The sequence below is a fragment of the Gastrolobium bilobum genome, unplaced genomic scaffold, assembly GCF_033153095.1.
Source record: "Gastrolobium bilobum isolate Gb01-03AN ecotype WA unplaced genomic scaffold, APGP_CSIRO_Gbil_v1 utg80042, whole genome shotgun sequence".
Lineage (NCBI taxonomy): Eukaryota > Viridiplantae > Streptophyta > Magnoliopsida > Fabales > Fabaceae > Gastrolobium > Gastrolobium bilobum.
In genome coordinates, this window is record NW_026897819.1 from 23,341 (window position 1) to 37,743 (window position 14,403).

At 35.3% G+C, this 14,403-nt stretch overlaps 2 protein-coding genes across 4 annotated transcripts; one reads left to right on the plus strand and one right to left on the minus strand.

The window, feature by feature from the left end:
• The first annotated feature begins 8,144 nt into the window (after nt 1-8,144).
• On the plus strand, nt 8,145-9,823 carry LOC133310616 (proton pump-interactor 1-like). 3 transcript variants are annotated; one of them, XM_061511577.1, is made up of 2 exons: nt 8,145-8,259; nt 8,868-9,823. In XM_061511577.1, exon 2 carries the CDS (start codon nt 8,910-8,912, stop codon nt 9,264-9,266), a length of 357 nt encoding a protein of 118 aa, XP_061367561.1. In that variant the 5' UTR covers nt 8,145-8,259; nt 8,868-8,909; the 3' UTR covers nt 9,267-9,823. The 3 variants fall into 3 exon arrangements, with proteins under 3 accessions (XP_061367561.1, XP_061367560.1, XP_061367562.1); XM_061511576.1 differs by having other exon boundaries at nt 8,172-8,298; XM_061511578.1 differs by lacking the exon at nt 8,145-8,259 and adding an exon at nt 8,338-8,410.
• A 2,717-nt stretch (nt 9,824-12,540) lies between these two features.
• LOC133310617 (proton pump-interactor 1-like) lies at nt 12,541-14,164 on the minus strand. Its single transcript, XM_061511580.1, has 3 exons — nt 14,071-14,164; nt 13,422-13,937; nt 12,541-13,150 (listed from the first exon to the last, which is right to left on the minus strand). The coding sequence occupies exons 2-3, from the start codon at nt 13,827-13,829 to the stop codon at nt 12,845-12,847; spliced, it is 714 nt and encodes a 237-aa protein (XP_061367564.1). The 5' UTR covers nt 13,830-13,937; nt 14,071-14,164; the 3' UTR covers nt 12,541-12,844.
• Between the last annotated feature and the right edge of the window lie 239 nt (nt 14,165-14,403).

Genomic DNA, 14,403 nt, shown 5'->3' on the forward strand with positions numbered 1-14,403 from the left:
GCATGTACCACTATATGACTAGAAACCCTTTTATAATGTGCTACGAAGTTCAACACTAACATAGAAGAAACAAGTTAGATAATTAGATTAAATAATCACTTGTTTTATATATCGACCAACCATTTGTAAATACCAACTTATGTTATAGAGAGTAACTCTATATATATAATCGTGCGAATTTTTTATTTTTCATTTCTCTATCAAGAAATGAATTATTTGATTAATCCGATTAAGTTGAATATGATCATAAAGACATCACCATAGACTCTAATTTCTAAGCCAGGGTGATGCTTGTTTCAATTGTTGTCAATTATCAATGTGTGTGAACTAATACACAATAAACTGCCTCAGTATTGATCTTGTAGGCGGCTATAAAACTGCCCAAAATTTATATTTAGAGGCTCTTAATAAACAAACCGCCTCAGAATGATATAAGGGGGCGTTTTTTCTAACCGCATGTGATAAACAATTGAAGGCGGTCTTTATTTTACAGCCTCAAATTGAATTTCAATTTTAGGCGGAATGTATAACCGCCTACAGAACCGCCTCGGTTTAGTGATACAACGGCGGTTTTTTAATGTCCGCCTCCAAATTTTATTTAAGGGCGGTTGGAATAACAGCCGTTATTCACTATTTTAAGGTGGTTTTTGTCAAACCGCCTTTATAAAAGTAAGTCGCCTCCAAAACCGCCTTTGTATATCATTTGGACGCGGTTTTTCTGTAACCGCCTCAATATAACAGCCGTTATTTGCCTGTTTTCTTGTAGTGTCTTCCTCTTCATTTTCAACTTTGTTAAGCAATGTCTCTTTGTATTATTAGGTTTCAGAGTTAGTTTTTGTAAGTTATATGTTTTTAGGTGTGTTCATTTTTTGTCCTTACTGTTTTAATTTGTTACCTTTAGTCCCTCAATTTTCCATTTAGAATAAATGTTATCCTGATGGTGAACCTATATTTGGATTATTCAGTTAAATGGTAACTTTGTGTGTTGGAATTGTTTCTAAGATTACTTATTGAATAACGGTTCACGGGTCATTATTGATCAAAATAATTTGGTTAGTGGATCACCATAAGGACAACAATGGATGTAATTGGTAAATTGAGGGACCAAAGTGAAAGTTTATAAACTAAGGTCTAAATAAGACACAAAATAAAGATATAAAGACCAAAAACATATTGTAGGAGGTTTATCCGATACACTTTCTTATTGTCAGGGCACCAATGTACCTGTTAACAATTAGTGGATAATTTTTGTCGATGGTGTCCTACTTATTCGAAATATAAATACAATAAGTTATTTTTGTATTTATATTTCAATTAAATGGAACACGTAACAAAATATTAGTCATCATTGTTTGAAAATGGTACCCTCGTTAAGAAAAAAATGTATAAAGGAATCTCCTTTATTATATTGCAAGTGTTGTTATCGGCTTCCACTTTTTTAGTAAAATTTGAAAGACCTAGTTAAGGATTTAAATTATGAACTGCATCACTTACACTTTTTAAGTGAAAATTGAAAGACCTACTCATGGATTTAAATAGGGAACTGTTCAATATCTTGGAGTGACATCATAGGCTCTAAGGAGATTCTTTTATATATTTTTTTTCTTAATGAGGGTACCGTATTCAAACAATGATGGCTAATATTTTGTCACGTTAAATGGAACACGTGACAAAATATTAGCCATCATTGTTTGAATACCGTACCCTCATTAAAAAAAAGGTACACAGAGGAATCACCTTTATTATATGGGAAAAAAGTTTCTGATGTTACTTTAGATAACTTTATCTAATGTTCATCGAAACGACGTCGTTTTGGGGTTGAAAAATTAAAAAATTAGAGTGATAAAAACTATTATAACCCTGAAATAAATTAAAATTACAAAAATACCATGATTTCTGTCCCAAAACGACGTCGTTTTGATGAACATTAGATAATGTTAGCTAAAGTAACATCAGAAAAAACAAACCCTTATTATATTACAGCGGTTCTTATCTGCTTTCACCTTTTTGGTAAAAAACTAAAAGACCTAGTCAAAGATTTAAATTACGAACCACATCACTTACACTTTTTAAGTGAAAATTGAAAGACCTACTCATGGATTTAAATAGGGGACTGTTTAATATCTTTGAGTGACATGATAGGCTCTATTTTCATAGAAAAAGTGTTTGCCACAAACACAAGAAGTGAGACTCACTAATATTAAAAAAAGAAAAAAGAAAAAAAAAGAAAGCATCACACTATGTACTACCATATACTAGCCATGGTACATAGTGTGCTGTTTCCACAAACATCTAATGTATTGGATATTTTGTCTTTCTGCAGTCAGAACCAGCAGAGTTGATTTATCAAATTATATCTCTGCAGCAGGCACTGGGCAAGCTACTTATTGGTAACATTGCTGGGCAGGGTGAATTATGCTCATCTGAGGAGGAACTTAATGATATAGTAAGTTCTTTTTTAATGCAGACTTCACCACTTTGTCAATATTGTAGGTAATCCCTTCTATCCTTGATTCACCCGCTGCTCCCATATATGCTTTGATGGATGCAAATATACAATTTGTTTTACCGCATAGATCATGAGAACATTCCATTGTCAGAGGAAAAACAAATCCTTCTGATGCACCCGAGCTGACTCGCTTGGATTGGGCATTTCCATAATTTATTTCTTTATTTAGGGAATTTTAATAATTACTAGTTATTTCCTTTTATTATTTTAGATTATGTTTGATTGTGCGTTGATTGTGCGTTATCTCCTTTGATGGCGCATAATTATAGTTATTTCCTTTTTTGTTATTTTATTTTGCCTATTTAAGGCGTGGAGAACCCTATTGTTATTCGGTTGTTTTTGGTTAAAGAAAATTAAGAGAAAGAGAATAGTATTTTCTCGCAATCCTTGTATTTGTTTTTACTTCTGTTTAGCCAATTGGTTACTGCTCTGACATTATTTGGTAATCAGAGCTCTGGTTGTCACATAAATGGCTGAACAGAACAATGGCGGTCGAGGTCAAGGTCGTGGACGACGGGGTCGAGGCAACGGCGGCGATAGAGGGCATGTTAACACCCTTAACGTCGACGGCAAACAACCACACATTGACGTGCGACACACCATAATTGTAGCAATGGCTGCTACATTGGCAGAACATGGTAGGCGAATTCAGGAGCTCGAACAACTATTTGCCCAAACACAGTTGGACGAGTCAGATGAAGGAAGGGAATCTGAAAGATCATCCCATGAGGAGGAAAGGAGCAAAAACTCATTCTGGAATTGGAATGAGGAGGGACGAGGACGAAGTCAACCTCAAAATCAATCCTTTTTTGCTAATATTGGGGTGAAGATTGAGATCCCAGAATTCGAGGGCACCACTCATACAGATGAGTTTATCGACGGGTCACACACTGTCGAGAAGGTCTTTGACATCATAGACTTGACAGAAGACCAAAAGGTCCCGATCTATGATGAATATGATGAAGAGCAAGATGGTGAGAATCTTGTTATGGATGCTCCAATTTATGACGAGTTCCCTATCTACGATAAGTATGATTGGGAGCAAGACGATGAGAATCCAGAGGTAGAAGAAATCTCTTATATTGATTTCGGTGGAAAATCAGTTATTAGAAATTCTAATATCTCTGACGACAAAGATGAAGTTCTACCCCAGTATTATGAATTTGGGGACAACAAGCATAACAACCTCATGCTCCATGGAGATAAAGATTTACTTTTGATAAAAGTTTAATTGGAGATCGTCAGGGACAATGGGAATTACTGTTACATCAGACAAAATTTCCAAAGACGGATCATTGAACCAAACTATGGGCAATAGTCCTTTTGGAATAGTTTATGGGTTTTGTCCTGTTCGAAGAACTCGCAATATTTCTAGTTCCCAAGCAGTTCAATACGAATGCAGACGAGCGTATCAAGAAAGAATTGCATTCACAAGTTCTAATCTTAATTAGGGAATTTGGTGATATTGTACCAGAAGAATTGCCACCTGGGTTACCACCTGAAGAAGTTCATATCAATGAAGATGAAGCAGATTCGAGGGCGAATCTTTTTCAAGTGGGAGAGAATGATGCACCCGAGCTGACTCGCTTGGATTGGGTATTTCCATAATTTATTTCTTTATTTAAGGAATTTTAATAATTACTAGTTATTTCCTTTTGTTATTTTAGATTATGTTTGAGTGTGCGTTGATTGTGCGTTATCTCCTTTGATTGCGCATAATTATAGTTATTTCCTTTTTTGTTATTTTATTTTGCGTATTTAAGGCGTGGAGAACCCTATTGTTATTCGGTTGTTTTTGGTTAAAGAAAATTAAGAGAAAGAGAATAGTATTTTCTCGCAATCCTTGTATTTGTTTTTACTCTTGTTTAGCCAATTGGTTACTGCTCCGACATTAACTTCCACAAATCAAACAGCTTGAGGATACAAGGGAGGAGGTTATTGCTAATGCTGCTATGAGGGCCAAAGTACAGGATTCTATTGGGCAGAAAGAAGACATTCAAGATGCGGTTAAGGTGAGATTTTGTTTTTACACCATCACCATGGAACTTCCTGTGATAAGTGTTCTGAATATGTAATTGTGTATTTTTTTTTTTTAAGTTCTTTAACAATTATATTCCATTACAGATGATAGGTGGAAATTTGGATGAAATGGAAAAAGAGAGAGAAACAATTCGGTCCAAAATCAAGCAACTTCATGATGCACGGAAAGCCATAGACAAGGATATCAAGTCTTTAAAGGAAGAACTGGTAGCAGCTACTCAGAAGAGGGATGAAGCTTTTGAGGGCATTCTGCAGCTAAGAAGAGAGCGTGATGAAGGGGTATGTTTTGCTTTCTTGCCACACACATACATTTTAGTTTTATTTTCTTGTATGGCACGCTATTAGACAGTATTATACTCATTTGTTATTTCTAAAATTTGTAATCTTTTTCAGTTTTTTTATGCACTGCAGAATAATTTTTGAATATTAATTGATATTAATTTGTTCAGAACACCGATTTCTACCAAAGTTGTAGAGTTTTGAACAAGGCACGGAAGCTTGCTGCAAAGAAAGATATTAATGCTCTTGAGGAACTTTCACAAACAGAGGTTTGTCTACATAGTTTTCGTTCAGATCAACATCTGATACTAATAATGGAATCTTTTTTCTTTTTTCTTTTTTTGTGGGCTATATAGGTTGAGAAATTTATGTCACTCTGGAGCAGTGACAGCCTCTAGGAATGACTATGAGAAAAGAATTTTATCAGATACTCGACAATTGAGCAGGGATGGACGGATGAGAAACCTAGATGAAAAGTCACTGCTAGAGGAACCAAAACCTGCTGAAACTGATACATTACCAAAAAACATTGCAAAACAGCCAAAAGAGGAGCCTAAACCATCTCCACAAGAATCTCTGCCCGCTCGGAAGGTTCAGAAAGAAACCAAAAACAAAAAAAGCTAAGAAAACCTCACATCTTTGGAAAGTAAAAATTGCATAATCCTCTTGTGAATATTGAAAGTCATATGATGTTAAAGCATTTTAGCTTTGCAAACCAATTATGCGGCGACTGACACAAACTATACATTGGTTTTTACAAGTGTCAATTCACAATTTTCCCAAATTGGCCAAAAAGTTTCCTAACCAATCAAAAGTCTAACCTTTGTCGGCTACTACTTACAACTACAGATTTGGATCCTCTTATGTGAAAAGTGGTCATGTTATTTGATTACAACTACTCATCTAAGAATCATACACTTTTATCTCTCTTATTATCGATGAGTGATTATGATCAAATAATATGGCCACATGACCATTTTTACAGATAAGAGGATCCAAATCCTACGACTACAACTCAGCTACAGTAATCTATGACAGTCAAGAAATAATGTGCACCCCAAGTATCACAGTGAATCAAATGAAAACTTTCTTTTCTGCAAGAAGAACTTATTGGAGACATTGTCCTACACACGATAACAAACGTCACATGCCTTATTAAAAACAATCTTATTAAACAAATGCTCAAATGTTGGAATCAAGGAAACTATTTCACAAGCTGCATGACCGAGCCTTCTCTTCCAGAGAAGCACTTGCTCCACTGCGCGCACTGCTGAAGCCGAGGAGGCATACTTATATCGATGTGGATGTGGATGTGGATGACTGATTAATGAAATGGAATGCCTCATTAGATTAGACAGCTTATTCTTTTGAGTTGACATGTGTAATATTATCCAATGCTGCTTTTTTGTTACCTTATGTTGGCTAAGCTCGACTTGAGTTGATGTTGGGGTGGAAATTTCTTCACTACCTACCTCTGTTTCAAATCATCCCAAAAATCCTTCACCTTATGGAAACATTTGATGAAATGTTGTAACTTCGGATCAATGGTGTTGTGTATCCACCTATTGATCATCGAGTTGCACATCTCCCAGGCATACTGTTACTCTGCATTTTCCTTCTCCAATTTCTTTGCGAATCCAGTCACAAACCCTAATTTATTTTTTGCCTTAGTGCGTTTTTCATGAGCTTTGCGTAGTTTTCATAGTTGGCTTTTCCTTGCAACATCATAGTCATCAACAGGATCTCTGGGCTATCTTCAATTTGTTGCTTCCTTCATTGGCCATCCTTTGCTAGGCTAGCACTCTTCTCAGAGCTCACAAACTTTGGAAGTTTTTTACACAAGATCTCTCTGATACTAAGATAAATTTGGTATCACAACTTGATGATTGTATCATTGAGATGTAACCTCTTAAATAAGACAAAATAGGTACAAAGGTTTAGTGCAAAAAATATAAAGAAATAACAAATGAGAAACATCGATCCTATTGTAACAATTGAATATCTTTAAATTCATGTGATATAAGAAGATCCATTTCCTCACTAAATATCTTTAATGCACTCTATACATACTTTAGGAGTTTTAGATTAATTACTATTTATGCTATATGTGAGAAAAAAAACATTGAATATATACATGAATATGGTATTGCGTAATTATTATTATTTATTTTCTCTTCTTTTCCTTTTCCTTTCTCTCTTCATGCTTTTGATAATTGTTCGTGACACTACATTGGTCTATCACCTGGTTCAATACATTTGGTCCCACCGTACAATCCTGCCATGAATAACTATTTATGGTTATCCTCACGACCGCTTCAAGAATCAATGACTATCCCCACATACTAACACGAGACTGATTCAGTGTGCTTTTTCCTCACTCGCGCACTTCTTGGAAAAACTTCCCAGGAGGTCACCCATCCCAGAATTGCTCCAAGTCAAGCACGCTTAACTGTGGAGTTCTTCCGTTCCGAGCTACCGAAAATTAGATGCATCTTGTTAGTATAGGTAGTACCAATTAATTCTTATAAGCTATCACAAACTGTGCAGTCTCATACCTGCACAGTTTTTGAAATCCCTCTCTTTCGGATGTCGATTCGATTCATTCATGCATGTAATCCCCCGCTGGAAGCCTGTCAGGAACCACTCCTTGTTCGTGCTTCTTTGCATCGGCGATCACTCCTCGCCCTCGTCAGCGCTCGTGATGTTACAAATTTCTTCAATATATACAATCTTATAATTCTTGGTAACAAATTAAACCCACATTCTATTATAATTACATATTCTCCACTTTCCCGTAAATATTTAACCCTATTTAAATACTCCACCTAGTCTCTAAATTAACTTAATTTGGAAGTTAGTAGTATCCCCTTAGCTAAAGATTAACATACTAAAGAGTAACCTTAACATAAAAATTATAAAATTAAATAGGGGGCAATTATACTTACTATTATTTTAGGTTTATTATTCTTATTATCTGATTGATTACTGTTTGATGAATTTAAAATCAATAATTAAAAAAATTAATTATTATTAATTTTAAATTAATCTAATAATAATTAATCAAATAATAAAATTAAAATAATAATAAGTATAATATTCCCCCACATAAATAAAGTAGACAATTCCATGCTGGCTTTTCTTTAAAAAAATTTAAAAATTAGAAATCCTTAAAATAAGTGTCAAAGAGAAAAACGGTAGTCCAACGTTTTCAGTGCACGTAGAAATCAAGATAGCGAAATCAACTGCTGAACCTAAAAAACAAATTCATAAAATATCATGTTTCTTTGTTTACATAAATTGCGGCACGATAAATATAGCCACCTACGTGTTTCTCTCTCTAGCACTGGTTTATATAGCCTTCACATTGAGAGAGAGAGCGAAACCTAATTTTGGAATTGGATTTTGGTGGCCCTTTGTCAAATTTTCTTTGGGTAATAATCCTTTTGTGCTTATTTCACTCCACCACACTGGTATCATTTTCTCTCCCCCTTTTATTGCTTGTGCATTTCTGATTTTCTGAAGCTTCTGAATTCAAATTTTATGTCTTTTTGGCCTTATCAATCGTGGGTATAGCCATTCAAGGTATTCAGATCATACCCTTTTGAGATTTTCTTTCTTTCTTGTAACTGTCTCATTTCTTTCGGATTTGGGTTTGCATGCTTGGTTTGTTCATAGAACAAGCCCTGATCTTTGTGTAAAAATCCTTTTTTTATTATTTTATTATTTTTTTGGGTGTCATTTATTTTGCATGTTTGAGATGAAGATGATATAGTCTATTGATCCCGTTGTACATTTGACATGGATGGTTGAAATTGTCTGATGGTGATTAAATTGAAAGAATTCGTGTATGTATTGCATTTTCTTTTTTTTTTTTTTTTAAATTGATAATCACGGTTAACAATCCTAAATTTTTTTCTGTTTGATTCATGGTTTGGCATTTGTGTGGCTGATTGTTAGGGCTGTGGATCAAACTACTGAGTTATACATGCTGTTGGAATGTTCCCTATATTCATATGAAGTATTTTTGTTTTTGAATTAGGTTTCTTGGGTTTTTGTGAGGCTGTCCTGTAGTGGGGGAGCCATGGCGGTTGAAATTGATGGATTTGAGATGGTTCAAGGGCCAGTGGAGAATGGTGCTGAAGGAGACAAATATGTTTCGCTTGAAATTGGGAAATTGGAACAATCTCAGGGAGCTGGAGAGGCCATAAAATTTGGGTCACATGGAGATGAATCTTCTAAAGCAGAAGGAAATGGTGTTTCAGATTCCAATGTCCCCACAAATGTTGTTGAAGAGTGGCCGGCGCCTAAGCAGATACATTCTTTTTATTTTGCCATGTTCCGGCCCTATGATGATCCCAACATTAAATCTAAAGTTGATAAGCTTTATAAAGAGATAAACCAGAAAAGTAAAGAGCAGATTCAGGTCACCGAATTGTAAAGAGCAGATTCAGGTCAACTCCACAAGGATTCATTATAGAGAGTATCATTGGATTTGAAAAGTCTCTGAACGTTTGGTAGTGTGGATCGTCCTAGGTCATCGAATACTATGTCCGCCTGAACGTTTACTTTGACTGTACAACTCTATCCGCCTGAAAATGGGGAGAACAGTGTACTCTTGGGTATAACTCGAATACATGAGTATAGATGGACATGCCGAAAGGACTCACAATCCCCTATAAGGGATTAGTCGTTCACAAAGACCGGTAGGGCTGAGATGACTTCTAGTTGACTCGGGAATCTATGTATAGTAAGAGATCATGAAGAGTCATGATCTGTCTTAGAGTCAATAGAAGAAGATTCCCAGTTCCTGTGAAATATTATATTTAGTCAATAAAGAGAGATGATACTCTATCCTTGCTCTCGACTAAATGTGAATGACGATGTGAGGGATAATGCTGGCACGATATCCAAATCAGAAAGGTAGATCACTTGATCAACTCAATTAGTTCTGGGGCTACAGAGCATTGCTAGTGTATCATGTTGTCATTAAATGAATTGGGCCTTTTTAAGGAGTTTAATTGGTTCAAGTTTATTTATGTCAGTAACTAATTGGGCCTAATGGGTCACACACAAAGGTTATTCCTTATTGCAAGTTATAGCAAGTTTAGACCAATAATGAGTTATTGGGCTTTGTCAAGACTATGAGTCAAGTTGGGTTGGAGTAGGGACTCCAAGTCCACTTGATCCATGCGCCCTTTTGGGGCATTAGTGGTGAAAGAGTTTTCTCCACTAATGGGCCCAAATATGATGATAGGCCAAAGAGGCCTTGGGGCATGAATCCTAGTAAGTCAAAGAGTTGACTTGACCAAAATAAGGTTTGGCCAAATTTGAAATTTGAATTTTGAAATTTGAATTTTTGAAATTTGAAATTTGAAATTTGAATTTGAATTTGAAATTTGAAATTTGAAATTTGAATTTCGAATTACGAACTTGGATAAGATTGAATTTATATTTGAGTTTAAATTTTAAATTGGAATTTGAAATTTGAATTTAAAATTTAAATTCTATGAGGTTAGGTTGTTGAGAATAATTTAAAATTATTTAAAGGAATAATCCAATAGAGATTGGATGAAGATTCTCTCAACTACTCTTTCATTGGAATTCGGAATTTAAATGAATACCGTTGCAACAAAATTTCTGAGGAAAGAAAAGGTATTAAAGGGGTGCATAATTAAAAGGAGTGAATCAAGGAACATCCCTCTCATCATTCAATATGTGCGCCTAATTAAAGGTGGCTGATGAGGGGCGCCTAATCAAGGGAGAGAATCAAGGAAAGTCTCTCTCATCCTTTTAATGTGTGCTCCTAATTAAAGGGAGCTGATGTGGGGCGCATAATGAGATGGAGAGAATCAAGGAAAGTCTCTCTCATCACTTTAACTTGTGCGCCTAATCATAGGAGGGGCTTATGTGGTTGATCAGTTTTTTTTTATAAAAACCTGATGCATCATCTCTCCTATGGGGGTGTAGAATTCGAAAAAAAGAAAAAGCTCCAACCTTTCCTTCTCTCTCTTGTTGCACCATCATCTAACCTCAAGACACCATTATAGTCTTGAGAAAAATAATCCAAACACTTGGTAGACTCTTCCTTGCATGCGCCTAGCCAGCCATCGAGGATAAGGAGGGATCAAGGAGAAAGAGTTCTCGCTAGCAAGAAGGAGATAACCGTGTGGATCATCATTGGAGGGCGTCATCTTTTTGCGCCTACAAGTGAAAAGGTAATTCTGAAACCCTATCATTTCAACGTAAAGCATTCATACATGGGGTGTATAGATGGTCTATGCTTCCGCTGCGAATTTTTTTTGTTTTCCACCCATGTATACGCACCATAGTATCACTATGGTGCAATCTTTCGAACCTTCAACAATTATATAAGTTATATTATCCATCTTCTTCTTGATGATTTCCTTGTCTGCTCAAAACTAAATGTGAACAATCCACTTATCTAAATGGTTCACATATTACAAAGTTTCATAAAGAAAACTTAATGAAAAATGAAGTGTATATTGCCATAGCTAGAAAGTTGTTTACTCAACAACAACAAATATAAATTAAATAACCAAATTTTAATTATTGAGAATATGTGAAGATATTCGCTCAGCCCAATCTATCTTTCTTGATCATTGTGATAATTTATGGCTTGAAAACAAAGGTGATATTGTGTCACTCAAACTTGTGGTTCATGAGCGAAGTTACAGTGGTTCCGTACCAAAAACAATTTGATGGGACTAAGATGAGAGAAAGAGAGAAAAAGTTGAGGAGAAAGGAGAGATAAGAGAAAAAAAGAATTAATACAGGTATTAATTTTTGAGTGAAAGAACTACGGTCGTCCTGTAACATATTAAAAAATTTCATCAATAACACCTAGAAGGATATTTTCAAAGGAGTAATAATTACGGATGAGATATCATTGTCTCTCATAAATAGTAGATTGGTTTTCCTATATATATTAAGAACCATATAATGAAGTTGGCAAATTGCACAAGAAAGAGACGTTGAATTCTGCTCCTCAAGATTTTGCAATTTGTAAAACCATAGCCAATGTGCTGAAACTTTTCTTATCACTCTTCTTTACTTTGTTAATTATATATCAATAGATAATTATTATGGAAACTTAGCAATGGGTATCTTTCCAAAACATTTTCAAAGACTTAAAAACTTGACCTTAAACTTGAAGAACAACTTTAAGTAGGTTTTTAAAATATGGAAGGCCAGCTACAAAAAACTTTAGTCTACAATAAAAACAGAAAAAAAAAAGTTGAGTTAAAAAATTACTTTTATCTTGATAAAAAAAACATTTGTGGACATTTTATATAAACTTTTTCAAAAAGGAAAGATACTTTGTTATCTTTATTGACAATAAGTCATATTAAGCAATAGATGCTTTAGAAATCTACTTAAATGAAATAGAAAAGAAATTAAACAAAAGATGAAAATGGTCAAGTCTAATTAAAATAGTGATGAGAATTAAGTTAAGTATCAAGACATGAAAAAGCTGAGCCAATTATGCTCTAAACTCACAAGACCCAAATGATACAATCGGAAGGATCTACAGTCTAACGAAAAGTTGAAGTAAAGCTTTCGTTTGAGGTTTCAATTTTCAAGTTCTAGAACCGATGACTTGCACCAACTTAGATAGCCCAGGGTTTTAATTTTCAAGCCATGTTCATAATTTAAAAAAGATTTTGTTCTATATTATCAAGACTATAACCACCATAGAGAAATGTCAACAACAAAGTTTAGTATATCAGTGTCATTCCCTGACCAATTAACTATAAATAAATAATAAAAAAGAAACACCAAATCCAAGCTTCCGGCAACATGAAATCTTAACAAAATTTGCAAATACAGTAAGACTAAATGTGCAACTTCTCACCACAAAAAGAGCTAAGCATGCATGGTATGTTTGATCCATTCTCCCAAGAAGATGTATAGAACATAAAAAATAAAAACTTACTCTGGCAAACCTAGCCACTCCCACATAAAATTGGTTTCCAGCTACTTCTAGATCTAAGCTTTTCAGAGAAGATAGATGTATCCAAGCACCAACAAGATCAGAACTAACAGAGCACAGGATGCAACCCAAACCCAGTAATTGTTAGACCTTTTCTTCTTAAGAATAGCTTTCGGAATCGAGTCAGGGCCTTTGGTTCGATTCCTGGACCTAGTGCTGCTCTTCTTTATGACCTTGTCCTTCACCACCAGAGCCGAGGCTTCGATGGTATCATTAAGCTTTTCCTGTTCGGTAGCTTCCCCCGCCACTTCATTTGCTGGTTCCTCAGGATTGGGAACAGCAGCAGCCTTCTTTGCTTTCTTCTCTCGTTCCTAAAATAAATCATGAGCCGATTTCATACTTCAATACCTAATTTAGTATTCACATAACATAAAAAAGGACAACCTGGAGTTACAAGGTGCCCCGCTATGCACAGGGTCCAAGGAAAGGCTATAGTAGGCAGCCTTACCTCGCATTTGCAAGAGACTAATTACATAAATCAAACCTGTGACCTACGTGTGAGTGTAACATGGCGACAACACTAACCGTGGTGCCAAGAAAACCCTTATGTATTCGCAAAGAAAGAATTGTATCAACAATCACCTTAAGCTTCTTCTCAGCTTCCTTTTGTGCTCTGATAGCTGCTTTGGCTGCAGCTTTCTCAGCTAACTTCCTCTTCCTTTCCAAGGCCTGCTTTGCTTTTTCGATTTCCTCTTGTCTTTTCATCTCTTTCAACTTTGCTGGATCAATTGCAGGCTCTTTGGTAGGAGTTTCCTTTCGCGGCTGTTCAAATTCATATTCATCAGCATCTTCTAAATCCTTATTACCCAGATCAGATTTCAAGTCTCTTCCTTTGTTTTTGGTTTCTTTCTGAACCTTCTGAGTGGGCAGAGCTTCTTGTGGAGATGGTTTAGACTCCTCCTTTGGCTGTTTTACACTGCTTTTTGGTAATGTTTCAGTTTCAGCGGGTTTTGGTTCTTCTAGCAGTGGCTTTTCATCTCGGTTTCTCATCCGTCCATCCCTACTCAATTGCCGAGTATCCAATGATGGTAAAATTCTTTTCTCATAGTCATTCCTAAAGGCTTTGTCACTGCTCCAGAGTGAAATGAATTTCTCATCCTAGAGCCCACAAAAAATAAAAATTAAAAATTAAAAAAAGTAAAAAAATAAGATTGCAACCACAACCCAGCATAGCTAAGAAATCAATTATTAATATCAGATGTTGATCTGAACGAAAACTATGTAGACAAACCTCTGTTGGTAAAAGTTCCTCACGAGCATTAATATCTTTCTTTCCAGCAAGATCCCATGCCTTGTTCAAAACTGTCCGACTTTGGTAGAAATAGGTGTTCTGAAAAATTAATATTAATTCAAATTCAGAAATTATTCTTCAGTGCAACATTAAAAAAAAAAAACTGAAAAAGAAAACAAATTTTGGAAACAACAAATTAAAATACTGTCTAATAGCATGCCATATAATCCTTCTGGAGCAGCAGAAAAGGGGAAGGGCCAAGGAAAGCTTTGTATAGGTCAATATAAATTTGGATCAGAAGAAAGGGTCTAGCTTAGTACCACATCTCAAGAT